General features: G+C 39.9%; 2 protein-coding genes across 2 annotated transcripts; both read left to right on the top strand.

The window, feature by feature from the left end:
* Window positions 1-209: 209 nt before the first annotated feature.
* LOC308090194 (deoxycytidine kinase 2) lies at window positions 210-5109 on the top strand. The gene is made up of 8 exons (XM_080435257.1): window positions 210-370; window positions 1395-1510; window positions 1810-1893; window positions 2819-2928; window positions 3262-3409; window positions 3866-3981; window positions 4091-4190; window positions 4422-5109. Exons 1-8 carry the CDS (start codon window positions 277-279, stop codon window positions 4446-4448), a joined length of 795 nt encoding a protein of 264 aa, XP_080291383.1. The 5' UTR covers window positions 210-276; the 3' UTR covers window positions 4449-5109.
* A 2095-nt stretch (window positions 5110-7204) lies between these two features.
* On the top strand, window positions 7205-22028 carry tmprss15 (transmembrane serine protease 15; the record flags this gene model as incomplete). Its single annotated transcript, XM_080436022.1, has 26 exons — window positions 7205-7343; window positions 7459-7580; window positions 7766-7833; window positions 7934-8076; window positions 9462-9521; window positions 9921-10049; window positions 10146-10254; window positions 10491-10600; window positions 11851-11991; window positions 12094-12243; window positions 12404-12509; window positions 12597-12768; window positions 13474-13615; window positions 13796-13885; window positions 14406-14534; window positions 14689-14832; window positions 15131-15241; window positions 15577-15703; window positions 15855-15915; window positions 17065-17125; window positions 17669-17813; window positions 18380-18561; window positions 18995-19090; window positions 20723-20862; window positions 21256-21310; window positions 21907-22028. The coding sequence occupies exons 1-26, from the start codon at window positions 7223-7225 to the stop codon at window positions 22026-22028; spliced, it is 3036 nt and encodes a 1011-aa protein (XP_080292148.1). The 5' UTR covers window positions 7205-7222.
* Window positions 22029-22778: the final 750 nt, after the last annotated feature.

The raw sequence follows: 22778 nt of genomic DNA, 5'->3' as shown, positions 1-22778 counted from the left end.
CTCATCACTGAGCGAAGTCAACCATTTTGACGCACACTGTAACACTTCCCATAAACAGTACACAAAGAGGTTAACAAAGAGTAGGTTATCTTCGTCCAGAGCATCTTGGTCCCAGCTCAGGCCCAACCCCCTCAGGAAGTGGACGCTCTTTAAGCGCGGATTTAAATTTTGTTAACCCGCGCATCTTCTGCTGGTCGGTCTACTCTGTAGTAGTACTCTCTATTAGTCCCTCATCTGATACAGCTGCTGCTCTCTGTCTTCTTACTCTGCAACACAATGGCAACCCCGCCGAAAAGAGTATGTCCCAGTCCTAGTTTTGACAACAGCTTCGAGAAAAGGTCAAAAAAGATATCAATTGAAGGAAATATAGGTGAGTGACTGCTTGATCTGTTTAAAACAGACTTATTCTCATTGGTGCCGATTCTGCCGAATGAAGCAATCTTGCATCATTCATGACACGAACATGTACTCAATATGCTGTGTAAAGGCTTTTCAACAACGTGCTCTGATGATCCCGTGTGCTCGTGTTAACGTTAATATCCCCTGAAATAAGTGGTGTGAAATGAATCTACGTTTCCTGCAGGACAACAAATCACAAATATCCCGCCGTGAGTCTCATGCATGGCGCCAAATGTTGCGTTCTTTAAAGTCTTTCATGTAATGTATACATGCATCATAAATGCATATCCATTATCCACCCACAAACAATGCAACAGTTAAAGTTGTGTTACTATGCATCTTTGAAGTTTAAACAATTAAACTATTAAGTGCAACTATCTGCCCTGTTATGTACGTTACCAGTGAACCAGTGGTGTAAAGTACATTAACTCAAGTACTGTACTTAAGCACAATTTTGAGGTACATTTACTTTGCTGGAGTGTTTCCAACTTTCTTTACTTTTACTTTTACTCTTCTGCATCTCAGAGGCAAATTCTACTCCACTATTATTTGACAACTTTAGTTATTTTGTACAGTTTGTAGATTTTGATTATTATTTCAAAACATTCATTAACCACTTCAGCGTCAGCCCTATGTATACTTACTTTTGGTAGCCTACTTTAAGTATATTTTGATGCCATTACTTTTGTACTTTTACTAAAGTAAATGTTGAATTCTGGACTTTTACTTGTATCAGTATTTCTAAGTTGCAGTATTGATACTTTTACTTAAGTAAAAGTATCTACATTATCTACTATTTCTGTAGTTGTTCAGTGTGCTGCATTAATTAACTTCATCACAGAGGAGGATGTGATCAGTCTGGCAAAGCCAGGCTATTAAAGCAGACCGCAGTATGAGAGGTTAGCTAGGTGTATTAAAAGCGTGTCTGTTTGTAGGCTACACAAGTTGTCTTGTCTCTTTGTCCTGAGTGTGTGTGTCTATGTACACTTTTTCAGCTGCTGGCAAGACGACGTTTGTGCGTCTCCTTGAGAAAATGTCAGAGGAATGGGAGGTGATCCCTGAGCCCATCGGCAAGTGGTGCAACATTCAGAATAATGGTGACATCTTTGAGGTACCAGCTATTAACGATCAGACTGATTTCTATTTACAACAAACCAGAGCCGTATAAGAGAGTTATGACACTAGCGTTGATTCTCATTGTAAGAATGGAATGTGGAAGTGCTCTGTCTATCTCAATGAGATGGAGTTCCAATGTTTGGAACAATAGCCCATAGCGCCTTGCTTTGCGGCGAGATCAAAGCATGACGTTACTCTTTATTCTACACTCCGCAGAAAACACATGAGCATTGGGAGGGGGGCAGGTGAATGTGAGTAATATGAGAAGTGGTTCATGTTGTTATTTTTCTGCAGGAGTTGAGCTCATCCCAGAAGAGTGGAGGGAACCTGCTTCAGATGCTGTATGACAAACCCAGTCGCTGGTCTTACACCTTCCAGGTCTGTCCCAGTTCCTTCAATGTCAATAAAGTATTTATTTTTCAACAAATAATACACATGACACATACAGTACAAAGAACAAAAAGAAAACGGAGACTTAAAGGGTTAGTTCAGATTTTTGGACTTAAAGCTGTAGGAAATACTTGCCATTAATGTATTGGTTGCAAAGGTATTAATTGATTGCCCGAGGCCTGTGGTCAGAGTTCTGGTCCGGTTCTGATGAATATTAAGTAGTTCCGGTGATTTGGTGGGGGCCATTAATAAAAAAAACTAGCGTAATTTGTATTGTTGACCTATTTCTACCATATAGCGCAGGTTTCGTTCAACTTTGACCTCTCTGTCACATGGTACTATTTTTTGTGTCCAGAATCACTGCTCTGCTGCAGAACACTCTCAAAACAAGGTGCACTGCCAGTGTTGCCAGATTGTGAGATAAATAAGCAGCCAGATCTATGAAAACAAGCCCAAAACAAGCGACTAATAGGCCACATGACCTATAGTATATTGAAAATAGCCTACAAGCTCAACGTGTCTTCATTGGTTAGGTTAACAAGTCGCTTATAATAAGCAGGCATGGGTCGAGGCCAGGCATTTGGCACAACAGAAAGGCAATGCAACACTAAGTACACGTGTCTAGAATGACTACAGTTTTGACTACTGTATATACAACCATATAAGACAATAATGTGGAACACTGCACAAACTAGGCTTCTGTTGTGTTGGCAATATATTTAGTACAGTGACCATATAACTCTCCATCACACAATTTGTGCCGCGCTGCGAGCTTGTACATCTGCAATTTTTGAAAAATCTTGTAGTGTTTTGAGGTCCTTGACACAAAAGTTTGAGAACTACTGATTTTAGAAGGCATTTGTAGACTCGGCCTCAGCTCTTAATGGTGCTGCTGCTGTTCTCTCTCCTCCAGAGCTATGCTTGTTTGAGTCGTGTCCGTACTCAAATGCAGCCCCCTTCAGCCAAACTGCAGGAGGCTGAGCACCCGGTCCAGTTCTACGAACGCTCCGTCTACAGTGATCGGTAGGGAGTTGTGTTGAACTGTTCTAAGTACTGTCATGTATTCTTTTTCTTGTTTTGCATATTTTTCTCATTCTTTTGTGTTCTGATTTTCCTTTCTCGCCCAGTTCTCTTTACTTAGGTCTTACTTTTATGACAGATCTACAAGCTCTCATTAAATCGCAGCGTGAGCTTGTAAATCAGCTAAATTCTGTGCGATACAATGCACAATCAAGTATAAATCAGGAATTATTGCTTTATTGACCCTCCATTTCTTTCCCATCCATGCTAATTAAAAATGTCCCTTTTATTATTGCTCTTTCTGTGACCACTGATACTATTTATGTCTCCCACCAGGTATGTTTTTGCCTCTAATCTCTTTGAGTCGGGTGACATGAATGAGACAGAGTGGTCTATCTACCAGGACTGGCACGGTTGGCTGCTGTCACAGTTTGAGTCCCAGATTGAGTTGGACGCTATGATCTACCTCCGAGCCGACCCTCAGGTAGTTGTTAGGGAGTTTCTGGAAAGTCTTGACCGTTTTTTTCCTTCCTCCTTGTGTGCAACCTTGTCAAAACGCCTGACAACCCAATTCTGGGCCCCCTGTAGAGAAACACGACAATCATCCTGTTTGCACGCATACATGCAATGTATTTGTATTTGAAATACTCAGATCTTACCTCTTGTAGTTAATGTAACATGATTTCCAAAACGTAATTGGAGTGTAAATGTTTTTTCTTCTCTTAATCAAAACCTGACTCGTGAGTAAAACATCATGTAATCCTGGCTGGGTTATTTCTGTGAAGTTATGCATGTAAAAGTTATTGCCCTACCTGATTATTCATTATAATGTATTCCTTGGTGTTGGAAATTGGTAAACTCACCAATTTCTCTCTTCACACTTATTAATCCAGTTATCCATTAGTTTGTTGACGTTTTAATTCTCATGTCATCTTTGCAGAGATGTATGCAGCGGTTGCAGTTGCGAGGCAGAGAGGAGGAGCAGGGAATCCCTCTGGAGTACCTGGAACAGTTGCACTACAAACACGAGTGCTGGCTCAACCACAGAAGCACAAAGTCAGTCCTAGGGCCATATGATGTGAACAAAATGAATATTTCTAGAATAGGGTCTGTGTTAGAAATGATAAATGCATAGTGTCTAAAGTGCCTGTGTGTGTCTTACTAGGCTTGACTTTGACTACTTGCACAACCTGCCCATCTTGGTATTGGACGCCAACGACGACTTTAAGAATGACCGCATAAAACAAGAAGCCGCCCTCGACAAGGTCAGTCAGCGATGTCACTGCGTCATAAAAAAAATCTTTAAGCACCTGTTCTCATAATGAGCTGAACTTTATTATATTAAAATGAAGTGTTATCTCAAAACAAGATTATTTTGAAATTTAAAATGGAAATGTCCATTTACATTTAACTTTAAATGACAAGGAAACATGCAGGTTTATAGAAATTATGTTAAAGGACATATGATATAACATGTTCTCCCTTTCTTGTTGTAGGTCACAGAGTTTCTGAGCACATTGTAGCACTCAACCGACCAATCACCACTGGCCTCTGACTGATGACGCCTTGAATACCTCATTCTAAGACTCTGCCTTTATCCGTTGCTGTGGTGGCATCGCCCTCCCAATAACCACACTCCACCAAGCTAGTTCACAAAACCAGTATCAGAAAACGTTGTGATTTTAATGACATTAGAAGTTAGTGTTGGGGATCCATTTTGGCAATGTAGACAGTATTTTGTCATTTTATGTTTTTTTCTTTCTTATTTTATATACATTTTAGTGCAGAATATATTTTTTAAATGCATTTTCCAGAGTTGTTTCCTTCAGTAATGGGTCAGTCAGGTGTGAGGAGTGGGATTTACATGTATAATATATGATTTTGTTTTTATTTTTGTACAGTTGTATTTAATGCAGAATGGCTTTGACTGTACTGCAGTGTACATGAAATGCAAATGGCTGGTTCTTATTGGTGTGTGTCCGTTTTTCAGAGACGTAAAGGCCTCATTTATACTTTGTCATTTGCCTGTTACTTGAAAATATCTACACGCTTGCAGTGCCTTGTGAGCTTGTAGATCACCTATTTTTGGCAAATGACAACAGTATAAATTAAGCTTTAATCCGCGTTACATGGTCTTTCAAACTAAAAGACAAACGTGTTTTGCATCCATACATTTTGTAAATAAAGACACAAGATAGCGATGTTCTTGAAGAGTCTTTTATTATACACATTCCTTTAACTCTCTCATCATATCTTGGGTTCTGAACATGTTTTTTTTGGAAAAAATGACGTATTTGACGTAGTGTGGCACACGGGGCGTCAGGCCTCATGACGTATTTGACGTATTGTGGCACTGAAAGAGTTAATGTTAAATGACAAATAATGGGTTTGGAATGAAGTTGCATGTTTGACAACACTAGCAAATTATTTCAATCTTATCAACTTGAATATGCCTCTAGATCACTATAGAGATCTAAAATACAAATTACAGGAAAATTTGATTTTAATAGAATGTGCCTCAAATGTTTTAAGGGCTTCCAGCTGTGTTTATTTATAGATATACAGCATACTGTGTGACACTATAGTGTGTATAGAATAACGTGTATATACAACATAATCTGTGTATATATATACATTAGATTGAAATGGTCTGCAATTACATTATATAATTTGTGCTGGAGGAAATACATTTTTGCATGGTCTGGTGGTGTTGTAAGGGATGTGATTTATTACTGTTAATGTCAGTGTATCAATGCTGGTTTGACAGCTTTACTAGATGTTGGACTTGGTACACTGATATAACACGCTAGTTAATGTTTGATTGGCAGGTCAGAGTTAATTTAGGCAAATCCCCCTTTCCTCCAATTTTCTTTTCCTTTTGACCTTTCCACTCTTATGTATTGTCTTTTTCTCCCCGCTTTCCTCTCTTCCTTTTTCCTCTCAACTTCATTGCTTTGACTTTTGTTTTGCCATAGTGTCAGCATCTTAGAAGCGTACAACTGGTTGCTAAGTTATGCATTTCTATACTAAATTACATCCAGCATCAGAAATGAGCTCCCAGTGTCAAAGTTGTGATGAGAGGGTTACTCATTCGAATCCCCAGAACGGCAGAAAATCTACATGGAGTAGGGAGTGATGCTGCTGTCCCCTCCTTTGATGACAATTTTGAAGTGCCCAACTGATCCAGTGGAGCTGCACAGTGGCCTGAAGAACACTGGATTATAGGGCTGTGAACAAGTGTAGTTTCATAGTGTGTGCGTGTGTCGCACGTGTATGCGATCACGCCCTCTGCCCCTTATCAGTTATTAACAGTACCAATAGATGGATAATTACCGGTTATCAGTGGTAATACTGTGCCTTTTGACTTGCTCTGCATTTATGGAACAATAAAAGTAACCCCATTAGCATTACCCGTTGAAGATATAAACAGGGACAAAATAACTTTGCACATTCATTCAAGTACTGTGCTTAAGTAAATGTTTGAGCCACATGGATATTCCTGAAGTCTTTTCATTGTAGGGGACTGATTATTTAACAGCTGCATTGCCACATCAATCCTTTTGAATTATTACTTTTACTTAAGTAAATACCTTGTGTATCACCCCCACCCCGGAGATAAACAAGTAGATACGTGTACAGATAGATCTGTACTTCTGAACAGTAGTCAGTGGGAGAGTCCTGGGTGGAGCGTTCTGGGATTTAAGATGTGAAATGGGCTTGACTTTACTGTGAAAAACAATCCTACAGACACAACAGGAGCACATCATCTTGAGATTCACCAGGAAAGGAATCATACGAGACTTCACTTGTCAGATTCAGATGCGCCAACCAAGAAAGTGTTCTTATTGAACCAGGCAAGTTGGATAAGAGCACATTCCAGACTATTTAATTAACTTTCATTTAAACAGGCAGGTTGACTTGGCTTGTCCACTTTGAATAAGGTTGCATGTGGTTTTCATGTGGGAGCTCTCCAGTACGCCAACAGCTGATGTTGATGCAGGCCGCTGCAATGTTGACAGGGCTGCCTTGGTCACGGATATAGTTTCATGGTAGCATGGAGGGCAGTCTGGGGATTCACCCTGGTTTCCTGGCCTTTGAGGAGAACAAAATTAGTTATATTTGAAGATATAAAATTTGAAAATATATAGGCTATTTGGACTCTGCAAATAGTTTATTTAGTTTCACCACAATATATGCAAGATATATTTTGTCCTCTCAAATATATGTCCTAGCATAGATCTTTTTCCAAAATATATTTTTGTGTATATTTTCAATCTATATGTGCGGCTAGTGAACAATGAGTTGTGGAAAGAGGCGATGGTCGTCCATGGAGGTGGGGCTGAGTGTTGTGTGTGCTGCACTGCTGGTGGTCTGCGTGGGGCTTATCATTGCACTCTCACTCATTCTGCAGCCCAAAGGTCAGTATGTAATAAGAATAAATAATGAATAAATAATAAGCATTGTATTTACAATAAAATCCTTGAATGTGTTTGTATGCTGAATTAATTTAGAATTTTCAAATTCTTTGTACAGAGGCCCCTGAGGCAGTCATAAGTGGTCGGATGGTGATAAAGGAAGGAACCGTCTACACAGAGGAGCTCAAAAACACCTCCAGCCTCCAGTTTAAATCCCTTGCATTTGATGTCCAACGGCTGGTAAGGGTTATGGTTTAACCTTATCCTCAGGATGTGATGTCTACCAAATTCTTTCCTTTATTTCTTTTTGTCATAAACTGTCTTGATGAATGAAGAAATTATATGAAAATTTGATTTCATCTATGTTTTAACCTGTACATTTTCGATATTTCAACATGAAGTAATGAGCTTATAATTGCTCTCAGGTATCAGAGGTGTACAGTTACAGTTCCCTCGATGACGCCTTCAAAGCATGTCAGGTTTTGGAATTCAGGTAAAGCAATTATTTTGATTCTGATTCTGCTTGTTATTGGTTGATTCTGTGACTGTCCATTTAATTCTATCTATCAATACATCTATTGATCTGTCTGCAGTCAGGGTAGTGTGGTGGTGAGCTTTAACCTGTGGTTCCATCAGCCTGTTGATGTGAAGGAGGCAGAGGAACAGCTGGTGGCGGGCCTCCGCAACCCTGGCAATGGACCCTTGGTGGTTGACGTCAACAGTATCCTGATCTCAGGTACTGTGTGGATACATGATAAACGATAATGATAAACGTCCTGTTAACACAACCTTAGTGAGAACAATAAGAACAACAACAATAATTATTATTATTATTATCATCCAATAATTAAACAAAGCTATGTGCGTCGGTGCGTGCGTCCCCAAAATCTCTTGCCTGATTCTCCTCAGCTGGCTGGAGCAATTGATCTGCATTTTGCACACAGCCAATTACCATGTGCACGGAACACCGATGCCCGTTTTTCCCTTTCCCCAAATGTCAGCTGTTTATTAGCGTTTTTATGTAAAATAATGTCGCATGGTTACGGCTCCCCGATCTATGGGATGGCCCCCGAGCTATGGGTCTGTGCACAGCGCATAACCCAGACTGCACATACTTTCATATCCCCCGACGGGTATGGTCTAGTTATAATAATTATTATAATAATACATGCCATTTTTTTTACATGTGCTTTTCCAGATACTCAAAGTCACTTTACAAAACAAAACAACTTTATTAAGAGAATAACTAGTTAAAAAGGTAAAACAAACTAAGTAAATCAAAATTGTTAACATTTAAAGGTAAGATGGGCAATTGAAATATGTGGGGAATGCAAGTCTGAAGAGGTGGGGTTTTGAGGGTGGTTTTAAATGGCTATGGATATTGTTTGATAGACAGAAGCACTCATAGTAGTACTCAACTTACATTACAATTTAAGCATTAAGCACATGCTCTTATCCAGACTTGAGAGCGACTCAACTGCAAGATCAGAGTAACTGGCAGTCAACAGGTAAACATCAAACATAGCATCTGTATAAATAACATACTACTAACATACTTAGCATATGTAGGTACTAGACCTCATGTCCTCATATCTGCAGGGATCACTTTAACATTGACTCAACAAGGCTGAATTTACGTAACACAATTATTTTTTACAGTACCTTTTATACATAGAATGTTGGTCAAGGTGCTTTTCAGTACTGAGAAAGTATATAGTATGCTAGAGCAAGGCAGGATAAATACTGAACAAAATATACACTCACAGTCTATAAGAATTTCAAATGCAAGGCTATTCCGCTCCTCGACCTCTACCACTTGAAATTGTTTACATTGAAATAACATGTAAACGTCTTTAACGACTAAGTTTGTAAATTCACATTTGACTGAACTTGCCATAGGTGTGTTTTAAGGGTAGTTTTGAGTGCAAGGGAGCTTGGCAGTTGTAGCATGTGCTCCAGTGTTTATTTTTATTTATTTTAATACAGCAATTCAATGATATAATAAAATAAAATGTACTTTATAATGTGTACTTTTGAATATGTGTGTAGCATGCATGTATGTACTCCAGTGTGTTTTTGAGTGCACAGAGCTGATGAAGTGAACTTATTTGTTTTATTTAGCACAAGAAGAGATGACAACAGTTGAACCAACCGTAGTTGCAACAACAACCTCTACATCAGGTAAAAGACTAGGAGAACAAGACTTGATAAAAACCTAGTAGATAGGCTATTTTTTACTATTATTGATATTTTTGAAAACCTCTGGAAAATCTTTGATTTTAATGCATTTAAATTGCATTTAAAGCATTTAAAGAAAGCATAACAAATATTTTTGTGGTTAGGTAGTGAAATAAGATTAGCCTACCCTAGTTACTAGAAGGTAAGCTAGCCTAATCTTTTTTCACTACCACTTCTCTATCATACATAACCATTCTAGGCACAATTGAATATTTGTAAAATCATCTTGGGCTCTGAAACATGTTAACATTAATTGCCTGTAATATTTTGATGATAGACATTAAAGGTAAATGTAAAGTACTGTTTTATGCAGTATTTCATGATATTCTTTCGTGTTCACAGCTCCCTCAGTCACTTGTCCACCGTACCAGATTGCTTGTGGAGACGGCTCTAGCTGCATTCCCACTGCTCAGTTCTGTGATGGAGTTGAGGATTGTCCCAATGGTTCTGATGAAGAAGCCAGTCTCTGTGGTGAATGGAATTAACAACAAAAAAAGCGTTATTTATTACATTTTTTATTTAAAAAAATATTGTTTCCAAATAAAAATGTTCATCAACTCTCCACAGCCACCACCTGTGACGGACAGTTCCTCCTCCTTGGACCCACAGGCTCATTCCATTCATCAAACTTCCCTCTTCCTTATAACAGCAGCACCATCTGTCGCTGGATCATAAGGTAGCTCAATTACTGGCAGACAGCCTGTATCCTATCAGTGTTTCCCAAACAGTGGGTCGGGACTCGGGCCCATTTTTATGGGTCGTGAGTAAATTTGTAATTTAAAAAAAATCATACAACTTTATTCATTTCATTAAATGTAAAAAGTAGTAGCCTATAGTCATGAAGAGTCTTTTCTTTACTACTTTCTATCCCGGGTCTGGAGAACCATGACTATTAAAGTGTGTTCATTTCAGAGTGGAGAAAGGGCTCTCTGTAAAGATGAACTTCCATGTATTTCAAACGGAGGAGGAGACTGACACACTGAGACTGTATGAGGGTGTTGGTTCATCAAAACATCTTGTCAGTAAGTCTGGATTTAATGGTCAAATACACACCGTAACATTACCATTGTAAAAGTATCAATATCAATTCAAATACTACTTACTGTAGATGGTGATAAATGTTCCAGTCTTCTTTTTACAAACTTGTTTACCACTGTAGGTGCTCATCATAGCTCTTCTTAACTTAGCACTTCTTTATCATAAAAGGGACACAGGGGTATCTGTCACAGTATATCGTTTGTCTTGGCGCTATGGATCCCTTATATTCCTTATTAGTAGGCTTTTAATTGTCAGTAGTCAATAAACTGCAGCTTATTCTGCAGTTGCATTTCAATCAGAAACACTCTCGTCTTAGTAGATTCAGTTTACCATTTATTGACACAAACAGAAACAATTAAGCTTGGCATTGAAGCTCCCGCTCTCGGGAGAATATTCACTGAATTTTGTCGAAGCAGCTTGCTAAGCATATATTCAGAGAAAGCTTATACAAATCCCCATAGGGATACAATATGAACAATAAGCAGTATATTGACATATTAGATGACTTAGCAGATATACATGATAATCAACAGTATTTGAGCCTGTAGACTATAATCAAAAAGGTGGAGGCTGGGGTGGAGGAGGCAGCTTAGCAGAAGTGGTCAGCAGCAAGACCAGGAGACCTAGAGAATTCGAACCGTATTTAAAGGAACCTTGTTGCTAATGTGTGGGCTGTGATTGGAGTATGAGTGAGTGACGTAATGACCAGCTGAGCTGTGAATGGGGAATAGAAAAGCTGATGTTCACATCAGCTGACTGCCCGCTGGTTACAGCTTTGGCGTGCACGACTTCCGTGTCCTGCATGAACTAACGCTATGCTTCATTTGTGCATGCTCTTGTTAACCATGCCAGTCACAAAATATATCATAAATGTATTCACTAATTCAGTGGCTCTCAGAGTGGGGTCCGGGGACCCCCAGGGGTACTTGAGGGGGTTCTAGGGGGTCCCCAGCTAAATTAGTTAAATTGGCATCAACATCAGTTTAATCACTTCAACCCTATACACATCAGCTATTTGAAAATCTTGAAAGTTAGAATATAGAATCTTGTATGGAGGTCCCTGGCACAAAATATTTTCAGATGTGGGTCTGCCGCCAAATACATATCAATTCGGGGGTCCGTGACATGAAAAGGTTTGAGAACCACTGCACCAAATCACACTGTTACATAATTATTAACTGAACAAGTGACCACAGCTGTCCTCTTGAATGTGACCTCTGACTTGTGTTTTCAGCTGTGTTGTCAGGCTCCTCCCCCCCAGGGACCGTGTGGCTGATGTCCGACCAATCGACTGTGGAGTTTTCCTCCGATGACTTCAACAATCTCCCAGGATTCAAGGCCACCTTCAGCGCAGCCAACACCACCAACCTCTCCAGTAAAACCAACACTCTGAGCTTAAATGCGTGTGTTCCTGTATCTAACCATGGTGTTCAGTGGATAACAGCTCCTCTCATATAAACTGGTATGTTGTTTCCAGATGAAGAGAAAGTGAGCTGTTCCTTTGAGCAAGGCATGTGTTTCTGGAGGCAAGATCCTGAGGATGATGGTGATTGGATTCGAACCTACGGTCCAAGCTTCCCACCCTTCACTGGGCCAAATTTTGACCATACTCTAGGGAATATCTCAGGTTGGTTATTGTAGGATTTGTTTGTGTAAGTAAGGCATGATGTCATCATATCATATTCAATATTAGCCTATTGCATAGCAGCAGTACTACTACTATGCTACTACTCATAATATTATTATTAATAATAATAAATATAACTTCTCATCATGGCCACACTCAGGTTATTACGTTGTCACTCAACCGAGCCCTGGCCAATGGGAGAGAAGCTTCCGGATCCATAGCCTACCACTGACCCCGCCCACTCAGTCCATGTGTCTGAAGTTCTGGTAAAAACATACACGCACATACACGCTTTAGAATTTAGAATATTAAAGATCACACTCTTTGACAGTAATTCTATTTCCCCACGGCAGGTACCACATGTTTGGAGATGATGTCCATCGTCTCAGAGTTTTGGTCGTGGGAAGGACAGTGCCGGAAGTCCAGGTCAAGCCTGTGGCTACCGTAGTGTTTCAGAAAGATGGTAACTATGGCGATAACTGGAACTATGGCCAGGTCACCCTCAACTACACGACAGAGATCACGGTCGGTACAGCAGAGCTTCCTGGCTCTAAAACAACTCTAAGAATAATGCTTCACCATCTCTTATCTAATTTCTCTCTCTCTTCTGTTACTTAGTTTTTTTTTGCTGTAATTCAAATGGCCTTTCTTAACCCATGCAATCCCGGGAACGCATCTCTGTCATTTTAGATTTCTTTGGCTATTCAAAAGTAGCAGATATACAAGCTCATAGCGCGGCACCGAGTGCCGCGCTCAAATCTTTGCTTCTGGGGCGGTCTCTGGAACAAAATATTTTACAAATGTTTGCTTTAAAACAATATATATTTAAAGAATAAAGATTAGCTAAAATGTTTATGATTTTTCAAAACAAATAGCAGATCTACAAGCTCATTGCGTGGCACTCGGTGCCGCACTATGAATTTGTACATCTGCTATTTTTGAATAGCCAAAGAAATCTAAAGTGACAGAGATGCGTTCCAGGATTGAATGGGTTAATGTGTAGTAATAGGTGTTTCCTATTATCTATTTTGTATTATATATTATATTAAAGTTCTTCCTTTTTACTGAATTCAAATGCTGCTAATGTGTTTCCTTTGCTTAACGTTTTATGTAAGCACTTTGAATTGCCTTGTTGTTGAATTGTGCCATAGAAATAAACCTTGCCTTGCCTTGCCTCTTCACTGTTCTATTTTATGAGAAAGAACCTGACTCACAGTGTGTTTCTATCAGGTTGTGTTTGAGGCTCTGAAGAAAGGGGGGATGAGGAGCGATATTGCTCTGGATGACCTGAGCTTGACTGGGGGCCCCTGTGGTGAAGGACCCCCAGAACCAACCCCGGTCCCCATCCCCACTACACCACCCCCTATGCCACGTATGTAGCTGCTGGATGGATGGATGGATAGTTAGATAAATCTGACAATTCATTAATAATTCATTCATACATTATGAATGAATTATTTAATTATCATTAAAGGTAATCAGGAATTTCTAATTCATTACATTGTAAAGGTAATCCTCCCAACGTTTTTTTTTTGTGTTTGTCTCTGCCCAGCGGACTGTGGAGGACCTTTTGACCTCTGGGAGCCCAACTCAACATTCACTACCCCAAATTACCCACACTCCTATGGAGACAAAGCTAAGTGTATGTACATTAATATATTGCTCTATGTTCCTTCAGTTATGCAACAGGGAACAGGGGCTATTACAACCATAGTCTTTACGTAACTGTTGCCTACTGCAGTGGTTCTCAATGTGGGGTCCGGAGAGGGGGCTCCAGCTAATTGGTTGATAGATAGGAGATCCTTATAGGTAACTCAGAGTTGTGGGGCCCCATGGCCTAATGCATACCAAACTGGGGGCCCTTGAAATTAAAACGTTTGAGAATCACTGGCCCACTGTATGTAACCTCTGCTGGTGCAGTCCGGTTTTACGGGGCAACTTCACCAATTGTATCCTATGGTATAGTGGTAATAGTGAGCAGGACATGTGAAAATCTGACATAACACTTCCCAGTGTGTTCTATGTCTCAAGAGTGCACTCTCTAGGTGCTGAGGAAACCGCCAGCCTGCATAAAACAAATAGAAGAACCCACTTGAGTACTGAGAAGAGCAGAAGACGGAAAGAGTATTAAAACATGATGTATTCTAATGTGTTACTTGTAGGCCTGTGGACACTTCACGCGAGGGAAGGCTGGAACATCCAGCTCCACTTCCTGGACTTTGATGTGGAATCAACCTATGACATGGTTGAGGTCCGTGACGGGACCTCTGACAGCAACTCAGAATTACTCGGTGAGGGAGATTGTTTTTTTTACCACACATTTTTTTACCCACAATGCACCTGATCTTTGATTGTAGGGAGCGTACTCAATTTACAATACATGTAGAGAAAAAAGCGATACAGATATAATAAAAAGTTACATTAAAGCACAATTCTTTTACCCAGGTGTGTTCACTGGCAGTGAAAGACCCTTCCCCGACCTGATCTCCACAACCAATCAGATGACAGTGAGGTTCTATTCTGACAGCTCCGGACATGGTAGAGGATTCAGCGCCAACTTCACCTCTGGTTTAAACCTGGGGTCACCAGGTAGTTGTACAGACTGATGTGAAACACTGCAGCATAGAGTTTAGATATACATGTGCTGCTAACTAAGGAGTTGCTGGTTGGAATCCTTCTTGCACCAGCTAGGAAATCTATATGAGGAAGATGAATGACTTATGACTTCTGAATGGCTATCATGTGTCTGCTGAGTGGCCAGTGGGCTCCAGTTGCCAACAGTCAAAGGCAGGATGGTTGTAGTGGGTAATCAATGTCTGTGTATCTTTCTGCCAGTCTGTTACCCAATCTTCTTTCTCCTGTCTCACATTGTGTGCCTCCCATACAGAGCCCTGTGCAGCAGGCCAGTACCAGTGTCAGACAGGAGATTGTATCCATGGTAACGCTCAGTGTGACGGTGTTGTTGACTGTCCTGATGCTTCAGATGAAGCGGACTGTGGTGAGTTATCCTGCATGTCCACTAGATGGCAGCACCTCAGTCTTTTACTTGGAAAAGAGGATGTAAATGACCTGACCCTGGCTTTCTAAGGCTAAGCATCAGCCTTGGTGTGAACCTGCAATGCCTTGAAAGTACAGAATGGAAATTCTACTTTTGTGTCATTGGCTTTAGCTATTATCTTCATTGTCTTTATCTACTGTGCAAAATAAAAATAAATAATCAAAGACAATGTAATGTAATGTAATATGTCATGTCATATAGGGCAGGCTACTGCATCTAATACATCACAACAACATATATCGTAACAACATAATGTAACAGGTTGTGTGTTTTAGTCCATATGTTGTCAGTGAACGGCACCAAACGTCTACAAGTTCAGCAGCAGAGCTCTCTGTACACGGTCTGCGCACAAGCCTGGAACACCAGCCTTTCTCCCTTTATGTGCAGTTATCTGGGGTACAGGTAAGAGCGTGTGTACTGAATGTTGTGCAGTCCAGATAATTCAAAGCATTATAACTGTGATACTAACTAAGACATCATCAGAAAGTTTCCCCCAAAAATACCCATGTCCTATTTACTGTACAGTATTTTCACATAATTTCTGACTCTGCAGGGCAGGGAGGACAAACGTGGTTCCAGCAGGGGCAGAGGATTCTCCCTTTGCAACCATCGAAGTCAGTGCCAATGGGACAATGGAGCTTAATGTCAGGTACATTTCTAAAATGTTATTCAGTTTTGTACCTTCAAAGGACCACTTCATATAACTGGTCTTTACCGATGCTCATTTTAAGATGGTTCCATTTCTGTCAACGCAGTCTGTGTCTCAAACGAGGGCTGTGGACAGTTCAGATACCTGCCTACCACTGACATCATCAGTAGGCAGGTTTGGTCATTTTAAACTTAAAATTTTTTTTTTATTATAATGAATGCAAGAACAATGGCTTCTATTTCAGGAAGAGGAAGGCTGTAGTTTATATTATCATGGAATCCCAATGATGATGTCATTGGTAGGCAGAGTGTGAAAGTGAGCCATCTTATAATGAGCATCTGCAAGGACCATTTATATTAAGATAAGATGGAACATGGGAGAAGTGCTCCTTTAAATAAATGTTTGTTTGTTTGTTGTTGTTGTTGTTGTTGTTCTTCTTGTTTGGGTGGGTTCTCAAAAGAGATCTTTCCTGAAAATAGCACCATGTCAAAGAAACTAAATACAAAACAAAGTAATTTAAGAACATCAGCTCTTATTATTATTCCAGTCAGTGTAAATGTTAAAATGTAAATATTACATTGAAATACATTCTTTTCACCTCTATCCATAGTGAAACCTGTGTTGGTGAGCAGGTGATTTCACTGAGCTGTGACAACCAACGTGAGTGTTATCGAGATCTTAACTCATATACAAAAGACATACACAAATAAAGTTTATTATTGCCTCGTCTATCTCAATGACTAATTTGATAGATTTGTTATGTGTTCTCCTGCTCTTTTCTTTTCTTTTATCTGCTCCTTTTATTCGTTTTTAAGCTTGCTTTTTTATTTCTTCTTCTTTTTATGTACTCGTTTTTATGGTCTTTATTTTTTGTGGAACTTTGAGTTGCATTTTATGGATGAAAGGTGCTATATAAATAAAGATCATCATCATTCTCTGGATTTCCTACACTGATAATGTTAACTGTTGAGCATGTAAACTGCTGTAAAGTAGTCACAATCCAAAGCAATCCAAAATGTTGAATTTTTTTACTGAGTCACACATTTCTATTATCCTGAGGAATGAAATACAGCCCCTGTGTTTAGCTTGTGGTGTTCGTTTGGTCTCCATGGAGCTGGGAGACAGTGGATCATCTAGAGAAGGAACAGCTGAGAACAGAGAGAAAGAAAGTGAAGGTAATAAAATGAATGCTGATGCCAGATTCACTAAACCTTGTGCACATCATTTTGGACGCATGTGTGTTATTTATCAAACATGTAAACACAGGAACACAGCAAACTAGAGCTGGAAGTTTGATGGAGTGCACAAAGTCAATGAGAGCTGGGTGGACATGATTTTAATGATTGCGACCTTTGTCAAATAATCAGTCCAGGAAAATAAAAGAAGACATATTGCCATATTGCCACATGCGTTGTTTTTTGATGTGCATAGAATCATTTTATTTAGGTATCTTAAGAGCAATACTGCCCAGTAAGGTGCATTTTAGATACCTCACAATATTATTTTGTTCATATGCTTGTCACCTCGCTCTCATTGACCTCCCAGTGGGTCGAATCTCCCAGCTGGAATTGCCGTGCCAGAAAAAATAAAAATGTTGTCCTTTCTTTATATGGCCTTGACCTCTCCTACTTTTATGCTACTAGAACAAAAATGTGAGGAGTGTAGATTAATTCAAATGATTAAAATACAGTGTAAACATATTTTTTTTCTTGTGTCAGTTGATAGCAGAGTGGTGGGTGGGACAGATGCTCAGAAAGGGGCGTGGCCCTGGATGGCTTCTCTGTATTGGAGAAACCGTCATGTCTGTGGCGCATCGTTGATTGACAACGAGTGGCTGGTGACCGCAGCACACTGTGTCTTTGGGTAAGAAAATTCAGTTTGTTTTGTCTTCTAACTTTTTCTTCCTTTGTTTTACATACATACCTTAGACAAAATAACTGAAAACTTCTGCAATCCGTAACTTATTGTCCTACCTGAGATTCAAACCCAAGTCCCCCGCATGAGAGGCAACATTTCAACTTCTGTGATAATACAAAAAGTCAGTTTGGGAGGAGGATAAATTGCGTTTTGAGCTTCATGCAATACCACTTGCATGACCGACCAGGCGACCACACGACCACACAGTATACATTTCTCAATAGAAGGGCAGGTAGACCAACTACACCCACCGCAGTTGTGTTAGTTAGGCTATATTGTATTAGTACACTACCATAAAGATTGGTCAAAATAACACATGACAGAATATTTTATTCACAAAAAATAAGTTATGGAATGCAGCTTTAAATTACAGACCTAAATGTTTCCATCAACAAATGACAATATCTTAAAGGCAGACCATTCCACTATCATCAGGACAATGTGCAGGACTCTTGAAACTAAGATTGTGTCCATAATAAAGTCCTAACACATTTCACTTTTCTCACCAACAGGAAGAATATTCATCTAAAATATTGGTCTATAGCGTTGGGTCTACACTCCCACAGCGGTTCGGACTCCCCGGACGTCCAGAAACGACAAGTCGATCAGATAATCATGCACAAACACTACAACAGGCGAACCAAGGAGGCAGACATCGCCATGATGCATTTACAGACACCCATCAACTTCACTAGTGAGGAGCATGGGGGTGTTACCATTTTAGTTGTCTTGATACCTATACCTATATAGTTCTATACCTGTTTTGTTTTGTTTTATTAAGGCAAGACATTGCAGCGGCATAGCCTACATCAGCTGATGTAGGTTATAGTCTCGTAACACAATGTGACAGCGGACTTACTTCAGCTCACACAGTATGACCAAATGCATAATCAAGATTCTACCCTTTTTCCATTGCAAAAGTATGACATGCAATGAACGTCCAAAATAGTATAGTCTGCTAAGAGACTATACTGAGATGAGTGAACAAGGTGGGGTCAAGTGCCTTGCTCAAGGACACCATGTGTGACCTAATCTCTCAATGGCCCGACCGAGACCCTCTAAACCTACACTCTACAACACAGTCTTTCCTTGACAAGAAATCATTACCGATTTCTGTTTGTTTTCAGATTACATCCAGCCTATCTGCCTGCCTCAGGATGACCAGCTGTTTGAAGCAGGAAGGAAGTGTTTTATCACTGGCTGGGGGAGGGATGCCGAGCAAGGTTAGAATAATTCAATCAGTGTGATTTAGTAAAGTATTCACTAGTTCTGGTTCCAGCTAGGTCTAACTACTCCCTGATCAGACCACCAGGTGAAGGAATTTAACCTCTTGAACCTTAGCATCCGAATTCTGGGGGGAACATTCACTGAAAATAGCCACTTGTATATCGGTTATTTTCTGTAAAGACATTTCGTGTAAAGGGAAAAAAGAGCGGACCAATTACGGTATAGAGCCGTCCCCGGTCAACTAAGTATTATTTTACTTTTAAGTATAGAGGGTGTAATTGATTAACCCTCAGAAAAAGGACAGAAAGGGTAGCACAAGGTTGATGGCCAATTATTTGCCCTTGGATTTAACTAATTAATGGCTGCAGTGCTAAAATGTAATTCTCAACTCCAGTAGCAGACACTCACCTGCAGCCTTTCTATTACACCCTGTATTTACTTGAATTTACCTGGTGCTCTGAGTCTGAATGAATCCCTGACTAGATGAAAAACATCTGTAATTTGGATCTCCATGGCCTGGCCTTAACAGAAGTACAGACTCTTCCCTAATCCCTAGTAAATGCAACAGATTACATTTCCAGACATTACATTTTTGAAGAATTAGCTTTGCACCTTCATGCTCCCCAGATAATGCCCATACTGCATCCTTTTCATTTAGTCACTGAAGACTAAGCTTCAAACCTCCCAAAACAAACTGATTCGACTACTTCTCGGACTGGGGCCCATGACCCACTTCTCTCCCACTCACTTTGCCAGCCTAGGCTGGCTCAGGGTGGAAGACAGGGTTAAACAACAAAAAATGGGACTGGTCTTCAAAATTGTAAATGCAGATTTGCCCGAAATGCCCCCTATACCCGCATATCTGTATAAATACCTAAAAAAAGTTAGTGACACCCACAGTCACGAAACTAGAGGGAGCGTAAACAACAATCTGGTTCCACCCACCCATAAAACAAACATGGGCAAATTCTCCTTCTACAGCACAGCCACCAAGGTATCCTCAAAAAATGCAGTTCGCTGGGCCCATTCAAAACAGCCCTAAAAACTCATCTTTCTGGAGGCCAAAAGAGGAGCTAGTACCAGTTTCCCTGTAGACAGACGACCCCCCCCCCCCCTCCCCTTTTTTTGTATATATTTTTTATTTTTCATGCTTTTTCTTTTTGAATTTTTTCTCTGTATTTTTATGTTGATTTTTCAAAATTGGACGAATGGATTGCTGGGCGCATTCATGCTCCCTGGATCGATCCTTGATAGTGCCCTCTTGACCTTTCCTCCTGCTCTATCCCAAGGCCAAATTGTCTAACTCGCACGTAGATATCTCATGATGTAATTGACTGATTGCCATGATATTTGATGAGTGCATTTATGCTCCACAGAGGAAGATTTTTTGTAATATACCAGTATGTAAATAAAACTTTTTTAAATTATTTATACCGGTATATAAATAAAACCTTTTTAGATTATTGTCTTGTTCTTGTGTAGCTTTCAGTATAGAGCAATTTATTATTTCTCAGTTGAGTCTAAATATTTTCATTTCATTTTGTTTAGCTTTGTCTAGTGTCTGAGGAAAATGTTGGCTAACCCACTGACGCTATATCAAAGACACAACTCTGTTATGTTCTCGACAGGCTCCACAGCTAATGTTTTGCAGGAGGCTGAGGTTCCTCTGGTGAGCCAGGCTCTGTGCCAAGAGCAGCTGCCTGAATACAACATCTCTACCAGCATGGTGTGTGCTGGGTACGCCGAGGGAGGGGTCGACTCCTGCCAGGTATGTGAACTCAGATAGTCAGTTTAGTCTTTGTCAAGTTAAGTTAACCCATTAAGACCTGAGAAGATTCTAGAAATGTCTTCTAAATCCTAAAAAAAAATTGGGAAAAAAACCCACTTTTTTTTTTCCTCGATTTTTCAAAAATAGCAGATCTACAAGTTCATAGCGCGGCACTCGGTGCCGCGCTATGAGCTTGTATATCTGCTATTTTTGAATAGCCTAAAGAAATCTAAAGTGACACAGATGCGTTCCAGGTATCAATGGGTTAAGTTGACAGGTTAAGCTGGCTTATCTTGCTTGCTATGTTTTTTTAGATTAGTTGAATTCTGATGTTTGTTGCAAACCACTTTGTTGTGACGATCCTGCTTCTGCTGGTTTGTTTTTGTGTTCTAGGGAGACTCTGGGGGTCCTCTTATGTGTGAAGAGAAGGGACACTGGTTGCTAACAGGTGTGTGACACACAGATACGCACGCACGCACGCACGCACGCACGCACGCACGCACGCACGCACGCACGCACGCACGCACGCACGCACGCACGCACGCACGCACGCACGCACGCACGCACGCACGCACGCACGCGCGCACGCACGCGCGCACGCACGCACGCACGCACGCACGCACACTGTATTCTGTAACATGTAACTGTAAGAATTGAAGCTTATTTTGCTCCGGATGACAGCAGGCTTACTTAACTCTTAATTCTTAACTCATAATGGTCCAAATGCATAGCTTTTTGTGTATAAATAAACCTCACTGTGTTTGAAACAGTGAGGTTAATTTGGCATGTAGGCTACTACAGGCATATCATCAGCTCTTAAAAACACATTTATTTCTTAAAGAAACATACGGCTTTACCTCCTATCTCCTCCCTTAACAATATCCAATGGCACCTTATGTAGAGACCCTGAGGAAAAACTTGCTTTTACAGTATTTTAAAAAGAAAACAATATTTACAATTTTCTGCAACGTCAATTATTTGACTTACAACAAAATGTTTGAAATTTGAATCAACTGAATCCGTTCAACTGAAACATCCCAACAGGTGTAACATCTTTTGGGGTTGGCTGTGGGCGCCCTCAGAGACCTGGCGTCTATGCCCTCGTTTCTCAGTTCACTGACTGGATCGCCCACATCAGACGTTCTTCCTCCTCTTTGTCCTCTTGACTGACCCGCCGTAGGGAAGCACACTAGTTGTTCTGCCCTCATGTCTACCGTCCTCATAAAACACATCTACATTTAATGTTATGGCTGAATCTCCAACACGCTTTCATAATCAGTGAAGTTTCGCAAAAAAAAATTTTGAACGCATGTTTGAGTCAAGCTGTTCAAAAAAAATATGCAATAGCTTACATGAAAATACATGTTGGGGTTAGGGCAGATTAACAATTTATTCTCTGAAATTAATTTATTATCTATTTTCAATCTATTTTTATTATCTATTTTCTATACATTTTTATTATATATTTTTGGTCAATTAACTCTAATGTGAGATAATTATTTCCATTAAATTGAATTCATTGACCATATATTTATGAAGAGCTGTTAACATGCAAGTTGGCCTTTAATGCCTTTTTATTCAGACCATGCATGAGAATCTGTCTGTGTCAAAGATTTCTGAAGTTTGTACTTTGTAATGGATAATTTTAGTGCGTTCTGTGTGCTGGAAAGGACAGGGGCTGGAAAGGAAAACAATGTCGTAGTCATAGTGTGTAATGTTATGAACACATTTTAAGTTGTAAAAATTTGTGTTAATTTATTAACTTATCTCTCAGAAGCTTGAGAAAAGTTAATGTTTTTATAATTTATGAAACATTTTGTATAGGCTACAGTTTCATTTAAAAAAAAAAGAATGGATAAATGCATTAATTCCTCAAGAAACATGTCTCCAGATTTGTTCAGCATTACTCACAATGC

Source organism: Gymnoscopelus braueri (genome assembly GCF_963280865.1).
Source record: "Gymnoscopelus braueri genome assembly, chromosome: 8".
Lineage (NCBI taxonomy): Eukaryota > Metazoa > Chordata > Actinopteri > Myctophiformes > Myctophidae > Gymnoscopelus > Gymnoscopelus braueri.
The sequence above is the reverse complement of the archived record's forward strand: the minus strand, read 5'-3'. Positions and strand labels throughout refer to the sequence as shown.

Excerpts from the sequence above, each read along its gene's own strand:
- LOC308090194 (XM_080435257.1), top strand. The coding sequence starts at position 277 with ATGGCAACCCCGCCGAAAAGAGTATGTCCCAGTCCTAGTTTTGACAAC. Across the intron at positions 1,894-2,818 it reads GCTGGTCTTACACCTTCCAG|AGCTATGCTTGTTTGAGTCG; the intron begins GTCTGTCCCAGT and ends TCTCTCCTCCAG. Across the intron at positions 2,929-3,261 it reads CGCTCCGTCTACAGTGATCG|GTATGTTTTTGCCTCTAATC; the intron begins GTAGGGAGTTGT and ends GTCTCCCACCAG.